At 40.4% G+C, this 8174-nt stretch overlaps 1 protein-coding gene across 1 annotated transcript; it reads right to left on the reverse strand.

Annotated features, from left to right (window-relative positions):
- Positions 1-1178: 1178 nt before the first annotated feature.
- On the reverse strand, positions 1179-3770 carry LOC122063073 (pheromone-processing carboxypeptidase KEX1-like). The gene is made up of 2 exons (XM_042626726.1): positions 2396-3770; positions 1179-2318 (listed from the first exon to the last, which is right to left on the reverse strand). Exon 2 carries the CDS (start codon positions 2263-2265, stop codon positions 1657-1659), a length of 609 nt encoding a protein of 202 aa, XP_042482660.1. The 5' UTR covers positions 2266-2318; positions 2396-3770; the 3' UTR covers positions 1179-1656.
- Positions 3771-8174: the final 4404 nt, after the last annotated feature.

An 8174-nucleotide genomic window follows, 5' to 3' on the forward strand; every position in this document is an offset into this window, starting at 1 on the left:
CTTGAAGCACTATTGTTGACCACTCCTCTTAGGTGCTTCTCCCAATATTCGCTTTCCCTTGTTGTCAAATTGACGTTGGGGTACAACAGGTGGTTTTGGGTATCTAGATGAACCTTGGAGGGGTTTCCGAAAGTGGGAATCCCTAACCTGGAAGCTCTTCTTCTGAGGATAAGTTATCATGGAGGATTCTACTTCAAGAGCTACCCGGAAGGCTTGTGGAACATCTCGCACCAAGTGGGGTGTCATACATGACTGGATTTCGGAGTTGAGCCCAATAAAGAACCTGGCAAGTGTCTGCTCAACATCCTCACGAATACGGCTTCTACTTTTTAGTTCATTGAACTTGTTCGTGTACTCAGTCACAGTCAGTCTCCCTTGCTTCAGGGTGTTCATGTCATTCAACAATTACAGCCTATAGGTAATAGGCAAGAACTCCCTTTTAAGCCTCTCCTGCATATCTACCTACGTTGTCACTGGCTCAAGTCCAAAACTGATCTCTTAGTACTATAGGTCTGTCCAGAAGTCCTGGGTAGCTCTGATAACTTGAATTTAGCGAATCTAAAGCAGACTTCCTTGAGCATATCATAGAACTCAAAGTACCAATCCATCTACTTAATCCAGTCTAAGAGGACTCTAGCATCAATTTGAGCATTATAGGAAGGGGCATCTACCTAGATCATTCGCTTAACATCATAACCCCTGTCATACTGCTCAAAACCCTCATCATCTCTATATGGGGTTTGGTGTCTTGAACCAGGTTGTCCGCAACCTCTACCCCGACCTCTACCACGTCCTGTGCCTAGGAAGTTATACTCTATCCTGTCATAACCAAAGATTAAAGTATCGGTATCGGTCATCGTATCGGTTGGTCAAAATTAAGATACGTATCGGAGGGTATCGTATCGTATCGTATCAGACATACGCTAAGATACGCACATAAATGGATAGGGAACACATTTTTATACACTTTTGCATAAAAAAACAATTAAAAAAAAATCTATATATAACATATGGAATGCATAAACACTAAAATAGAGGGTATCGCACTGATAGGCAAGTATATTGAATTGAAAATGTTCAAAATGATGAGGTTTCTTACAGTTTTTTCTTTTCTCATTGCCATTGCCATTGCCACTATGATGAGTACCATGAAGAGTGTCGTGGTGGTTCAAATTATTGGCTAGGACCTTCTTCTTGAATAGGAGCAACTAAGATGATGTTCTGCACTTGTCGAATATAGGCACAATATTTACCCCAATCGAAATATTTATGGTAGTGGGTCTCCCATTCATTGTAGAATCTTCTGTACTGCTCTAAAGTGGTCAATGTTGGTCCTGCATAAGTCCCATATCCATAGCCTGAAGAGGCACCTGAAGATACATGGTGTCCATGTCCGAATGAGGAACCAGCGTGATCTGAAATTCTATACTGCTCTAGATTGGCAAATGATTGTCCTACAAAAGTCTCATATCCATAGCCTAAAGATGCACCTGAAGATGTATGGTGTCCATATCCGGATGAGGAACTAGCGGGATCTGAACTAATGCTCATTGACCCCATGCTACTCATTAACGCATTAGTAGCACTCGGATTGTGGGATCCCCTACCCCTCCGACTATAAGACTTTGGTTGTGTGCGAGCACCATGATGACTATCTTAGGTTGCATGTGTAAATGCAACATCTTCTATGAAAGGTACCAACACATAAGTTTGGCCACCACCACTATCATCATCATCATCATCATCATCATCGGCACCATCCTTGTTTTGATCATCATCATCACTATCTGGTTGAGTTGCACTATATGTAGCACCTGATCTCGTCCTCCTGATATCACCATCATCAGAGCTATCATCATCCTCTAGTATACCTGATTGTGCTTGGGTTTCATCATCATCAATATTTTTGAAATTTTTATTTATATCTCTAATGAGGTCCTCTATAATGGGATCAGGTGTGGTTTCACGTTGATCTTCAAATAATTTGTCCATCACCAAAACCTTTTCAGTGTCCTCAATCCATCCCCTAACTGAATCTTCCTCGTTGAGTATGTGGGTGATGTCAATTGGGTTGACATCAGTATCCTCCCCTGATTTCTCCAATTCTAAGTATTTCATCTTCAATTTTATGTTGTAGTGCACATACACTAGGTTCTCCAGCTTCTCATAACTTAGACGATTCCAAGGTTTGGTGTGTATCAATCCGAACGTACTCCAGTTACGTTCGCAGCCACTTGAGGATGTCGTGCATGATAATATTTTCATTGCGATTGGCCTCAAGTTTGGAGTGCTCCATCCATAGTTCAGCCACCAATCAGCTGTACAAAGATAATTGCAACATTAGGAGTTTGAAATAAATTTGAAATACAATGATAGCTCATTAAACCTAAATTACCAAGGCGTTGTGTTCCTCTAGCACGGATAGCTAAATGACCAGCAAACCCACGAGTGGCCTCCCGGAAGTACCTCACCTATAAAGGTATTAACATATTAATACGCCATTCAATGTATTAAATATTAATCAATATTTAAGATTAGTAATCAACCTCTTCAACCGCATTTTTGGCCACATCAATATTAAGAGCAAACTTGTTGATAACATCCTTCAAAGATTCCATCAAATCTTTCCTATACCTTAAATTGTTTGTGCAGTGAAGATCCGGATTCAAATAATAGGCTGTACATGGTTACATATTTTTTATTGTTAACGATTAAGTATATTAAATTACTAATAAAGTCACTTATAAATTTAATTGAGAAATTACCTACCCGATGAAGGTCTTGAACCAAATTATTTCCCATCGATGATTTATAATATTCAAAAATGCCTTGAATGACTTTGGGTTCTCCTCTTCTATCTTCTGCTTGACAACTTCCATACAATGCACTATATTTCCCATGGTCTGTGCCTTATCACCATCAACTACTTTAAGTATCACAAATAGTTGTTGCATAATCTTAGTAAGTCGGTATACCCTTTCCCAAAACTTTGTTGAGGTGATTAGGTCTTGAACAGCTTTTCAAATTTCAGTGCTTGCATATCTACTAGTGAACCACTCATTAGAGGTGAATGATTTAACTAGCCCTTCCTTCCGATTTTGAAGACTATCAAGTGCAATATAATTTATTGCAAACCTTGTTACTGTGAGCCTCACCAAGTCACCTTTCATGTACTTTCACATCAATGCCAACACCCAGCTGTGATTGTAGATGAAGTTGGTGATCATCTTGGCATCAGAAACCACTGTGCGCACTTTGTTCATTTCACCAATGTCTTTGAACATCAAATTAATACAATGGGCTGCACAAGGTGTCCAATATAGGTTGGGATACTTCACCATAAGTAAGATACCAGCCTTTTTTAAATTTAATGCATTATCAGTCACAACCTAGACGACATTATCTGGCCCAACTTCCTGCACAACATCATCCATTAATTTAAACAAATACATTAAATCCTTGATATCTAAGGATGAGTTGAAAGACTTATAGAAGATTGTTCTCCCATCACAATACATGCATAGTTGTCATAGATGCCCAGGCGACGATTTGGCGTCCTGGCGGAAAAAGAAGTTCATGGCAATGCTACGATTTACGTGACTCACAAATGGCGGTCGCCATTGACTGATAGGCTTCGCCATGACACTGCCATGGACGCCAGGTCACGCCTGATTCACTAGGCGGTCGATTTTTTGTAAAATACAGGGTGATTTTGATAGGGCTATGTTGATTTTTGATGATTTGATGTTGCTTAATGTTGGTTTTATATGTTATAGGGTATATTGTAGGCTTGTAGCATGCTAAATAACTTTAGAGAATAGGGGAAATAAAAAAATAGCATACTAAATAACTTTAGAAAATAGGGAAAATAAAAAATAACACATGGGCGATTTGACCGCCATGGCAACGCTGAATCGCCAAATCGATTAGCCACCCCTCGACAGCCTTGGATCGATTTGATGCCGTGACAACTATGAATACATGAGAAAATTAATGATGGACATCCTCATCGGTCCACTCCACCCGTCACACATGATGGTCACTCCATATTCAAGCCACTTGTATTTAAACTCTTCAATATTCATCCACCTCTTTCACAATAGCATTTAAGTATGGCCCAGAAATTTCATGAGGTGTGGGTGGGATGTAGTTGCACGATGGACATAAGAAAAAAAAAATCTTTTGATTTGATTCTCTTTGGATTTAGAAACAATTTCTTTTTATATTAGTTAGCTTCTAATTTTATATTAGTTTCCATTTTAAATTAGTTACCAATTTTGATACTTTGAGTTTTCTTTTATAAGCCATGTAATTCACTAGTAAAATACAGAATTGAAATTTTTTTGAAAAAAATTGAATGTTTTGCTTGGCTGAATATGGACTGCCGTGACCCCCATCTCTCTCGTTTCTGATTTTTCTCTCCTCTTATTTTCTTTTTCCCTTCTTATCTTCTCCTTCTTCATGCTGGTTTTCTCTTTCCTACCCTCTATTCTCTGTTCACGACCTCATCACTGGGCTTTGTTCCTCTTCTCTGCCGGGGTGATTTCAGAAAACAAAAGAGGTTTTGCCGGAACTCCTCCGACAGAGTTCTATTTGCATTCCAATTCTAGCCGAAGGAGAAGCTCCTGCCTGCGATCCATACCCTTGTCCATTGCTCTCCAAAGAACCAAGTAATCACAAGAGTTGAAGTCAGTTGCAAACCATACCTGCAACTATCGCTGGTTCCAAGATTCAGACTTTATATTCCAAGTATATGCTTGAATCTTTGAACTGTACTGGTTGGGATTGATCCAGCAGGCTTGGGCGACATTAAATCTGGAATTTCAGAACTGTTGAGGCTTGATTTCTGTTTGCTGAAGCTTGATTCTTCAAGTTCCACTGGTTTCTGGTTCTCACGACAAGAAGAAGAAGACTGAAAATCGTGGGCTGCTGTTTAGGTCTTTTAAAACCCTGGTTTGACCGTACTACCCTCAATTTTATTTCCTTATTATCTCTTGTCCTCTTTTCTCCCTGGTTCCTAAATTACCCTTTTACTAGCATATTGTAGCTTGGCCTTTAGTTCCATCTAATTACAAGTCTGCCACTCCCTTCTAAAGTTCTATTTATTTACAAAACTGCCACCTTCATTGGAAACTTCAGCTTAATTACAATTCTGCCATTTAGTTGAAGCTTTATTTCAATACAATTGTTATTGGGTGTTGCCTTCGTTTTATTGAGTGTTTAAGTGGGCCCTAAGCGATCCGATTCCGACTTTTGGAACCCGGATCCGCATCAAGTGGTATCAGAGCAAATTTTCCTGCAATTTTCTAACCATGGCAAGTCACATCACCAATGCTGAGTTGCACAAATTGTATCGCGAGTTAGCCGAGAACCAACAGAATACTGATGCTAGGCTTAAGAGGACTGAAGCCAAGTTTGATAAGTTTATGGAATAGATGATTGCCTTTATGAAGAGATCCGACAAGCGAGCTGAAGAAGGATCCTCTACATTACCTCCTCAGCTCAACACTTTACGGATCGAAGACACACCTCAAAGGCAGCAACTTGATCCAGTTGTTCCCCAGGATATTACCCGTCAATTTTCTAACAGAGATTATGGCATCAAAGTTGAGGTTCCTGAGTTCAGCGGTGAAAAGGGACCTGAGGAATTTCTTGACTGGCTTACCAAAGCAGAGAGAGTTTTTGCGTATAAGTCACTTCCAGACGTAAAGAAGTGTGAACTCATCATCACCAAGTTTATTGGGTATGCATGTTCATGGTGGGATGATGTACTACATGCAAGGTTTGTCAGAAGACTTGGACCCGTTACCAATTGGGAGGTCATAAAGCAAATCCTAACTGAAAAATTTGTTCCTCTTAATTATGAAAAGGTAATGTTCCATAAATTACTTAACTTGCAACAAGGGAACAAAGATGTGGATTCCTACACCCTTGAGTTCCACAAGTTGTCTTCAAGGTGTCGACTTCAAGAAACAGACCAGCAACGAGTGATGCGATATATCAGTGGGTTAAGTACTGAGATTCGACTTGAGTTGGCTAACACTGATTTCAGGTCTGTTGATGTGGCAGCAGCGCATGCCAAGACAGCTGAAGAGAAGTCCATTTATTGGAAGGGTATGCTCAAGACTTCTTCAGTTTATAGCCCTCCACCACGTATGGAGGAAAAGAAGCCTGAAGCTCGCAGAGTTGAAGAGAAAAGGTCAGAGTTCAACAAGGATAGTGTTGGGGTGAAGAATATCATATGCCATAGTTGTGGCGAGAAGGGTCATTATTCCAACAAGTGTCCCAACAGGACTCGTTCTGTGAACGTAGCAGAGAAGCAGCCGACAGATAAGAGTGAAGATGAATCTCATTTATATCCTTATCCCCTCGAGGACGATGATATTGTCGATGATGAAGATGAGGATGTAGAAGCTTATTCAGCTAGCCTTTCATCCTTTTCGAATAGACTAGTTGATAAGGCTCCTCTCTTCAGACAGAAGGGTACTTTCCTACATGGCTCCGACCATACTGATGTTCATGCAGTTGTTGATACTGGGGCAGAAACAAACTTCATACCTGCTGAATTTGTTCGAGCACACAACCTTCCACAGAAGCAACTTTTCAAGAAGATTCATGTGCGAGGTTTTGGACCCACAGCTCGAGAAGAGGCCACTGCAGTTGTTCGAGTACACTTACAGTTTGGGCCGATACAGTACCATGTCACCTGTTTGGTCACCCCATTGGCACACTGCGACATTCTTCTAGGGCGACCTTGGCAGCGACATGCAGGCATTCTCTATGATGGCGCACGGAACACCATCAAGGTGAAGCAAGGAGGTCGTATGTACTTAATGAGGCCACATGCATTATCAGACATGCCACGTCGTTGACTGACTCCAGCTCCAGTGACACGTCAGCCTACTCTCCCTCCTCTTGGTGTTATGTTCCCATCTTCTACTTCGAGATACGTGCCACCTCATCAGCGAGCAACTTACAAGGGTATCTTGGGAGCACGGCCTAACTCGACAGAGTCGAGTTCTTTTAAGACCGGGAGAGCTGATGCAGTTGCATGATGGACATAGGAAAAAAAAATTCTTTTGATTTGATTCTCTTTGGATTTAGAAACAATTTCTTTTTGCATTAGTTAGCTTCTAATTTTATATTAGTTTCCATTTTAAATTAGTTACCATTTTGAAACTTTGAGTTTTCTTTTATAAGCCATGTAATTCACTAGGAAGAGACAGAATTAAAGTTTTTTTGAAAAAAATTGAATGTTTTGCTTGGCTGAATATGGACTGCAGTGACCCCCATCTCTCTCGTTTCTAATTTTTCTCTCCTCTTATTTTCTTTTTCCCTTCTTATCTTCTCCTTCTTCTTGCTGGTTTTCTCTTTCCTACCCTCTATTCTCTGTTCACGACCTCATCACTGGGCTTTGTTCCTCTTCTCTGTCAGGGTGATTTCAAAAAACAAAAGAGGGTCTGCCGGAACTCCTCCGACAGAGTTCTATTTGCATTCCAGTTCTGGCCGAAGGAGAAGCTCCTGCCTGCGATCCATACCCTTGTCCATTGCTCTCCAAAGAACCAAGTAATCACAAGAGTTGAAGTCAGTTGCAGATCATACCTGGAACTATCGCTGGTTCCAAGATTCAGACTTTATATTCCAAGTATATGCTTGAATCTTTGAACTGTACTGGTTGGGATTGATCCAGCAAGCTTGGGCAACATTAAATCTGGAATTTCAGAACTGTTGAGGCTTGATTTCTGTTTGCTGAAGCTTGATTCTTCAAGTTCCACTGGTTTCTGGTTCTCACGACAAGGAGAAGAAGACTGAAAATCGTGGGCTTCTGTTTAGGTCTTTTAAAACCCTGGTTTGACCGTACTACCCTTAATTTTATTTCCTTATTATCTCTTGTCCTCTTTTCTCCCTGGTTCCTAAATTACCCTTTTACTAGCATATTGTAGCTTGGCCTTTAGTTCCATCTAATTACAAGTCTGCCACTCCCTTCTAAAGTTCTATTTATTTACAAAACTGCCACCTTCATTGGAAACTTCAGCTTAATTACAATTCTGCCATTTAGTTGCCATTTAGTTGAAGCTTTATTTCAATACAATTGTTATTGGGTGTTGCCTTTGTTTTATTGAGTGTTTAAGTGGGCCCTAAGCGATCCGATTCCAACTTTTGGAACCCGGATC

The sequence above is a fragment of the Macadamia integrifolia genome, unplaced genomic scaffold (genome assembly GCF_013358625.1).
Source record: "Macadamia integrifolia cultivar HAES 741 unplaced genomic scaffold, SCU_Mint_v3 scaffold1188, whole genome shotgun sequence".
NCBI classification, from domain to species: Eukaryota; Viridiplantae; Streptophyta; class Magnoliopsida; order Proteales; family Proteaceae; genus Macadamia; species Macadamia integrifolia.

Coding starts and splice junctions, on each gene's coding strand:
- LOC122063073 (XM_042626726.1), bottom strand. CDS start 2,265: ATGAAAATATTATCATGCACGACATCCTCAAGTGGCTGCGAACGTAAC.